At 62.3% G+C, this 435-nt stretch overlaps 1 protein-coding gene across 1 annotated transcript in view; it reads left to right on the forward strand.

Annotated features, from left to right (window-relative positions):
* The window catches only part of LOC122192333 (SH2B adapter protein 1-like), a gene marked incomplete at both ends in the record, with an annotated part of 1,258 nt that extends 847 nt beyond the window's left edge, over positions 1-411 (forward strand). Inside the window, one exon of the mRNA XM_042892864.1 lies at positions 240-411. Coding sequence (XP_042748798.1) covers positions 240-411 — 172 coding nt within the window. The remainder of the gene's footprint in view (positions 1-239) is intronic.
* Between the last annotated feature and the right edge of the window lie 24 nt (positions 412-435).

The raw sequence follows: 435 nt of genomic DNA on the forward strand, positions 1-435 counted from the left end.
CTCTCCACCCCATAATCCCAGTTCCCACACCCTTATCTCCCATCCCAATCCCATGAATCCCCCCTTCCCTATAATCCCAGCCTCCCCACCCCTTATCCCCATTTCCTTCACCCTTATCTCCCATCCCAGTCACATGAATCCCCCCCACCCCATAATCCCCACCTCCCCCCCCCCTAATCCCCGCCTCCCCACCCCATAATCCCGGCCTGGCCACCCCGTAATCCCTGCTAATCCCGCAGCACCTGCGGCTGTCGCTGAACGAGGAGGCGCAGTGCCGGGTTCAGCACCTCTGGTTCCAGAGCATCTTCGACATGCTGGAGCATTTTCGGGTCCATCCCATCCCATTGGAATCGGGGGGCACCAGCGACGTCACCCTGGTCAGCTACGTGGTGGCTGCCCAGAGACCCCCGGGTGAGGGGATGGGGGGTGGTGGGG

Source organism: Lagopus leucura, unplaced genomic scaffold, assembly GCF_019238085.1.
Source record: "Lagopus leucura isolate 7727_CA_CO unplaced genomic scaffold, USGS_WTPT01 31352-0_obj-0_obj, whole genome shotgun sequence".
NCBI lineage: Eukaryota > Metazoa > Chordata > Aves > Galliformes > Phasianidae > Lagopus > Lagopus leucura.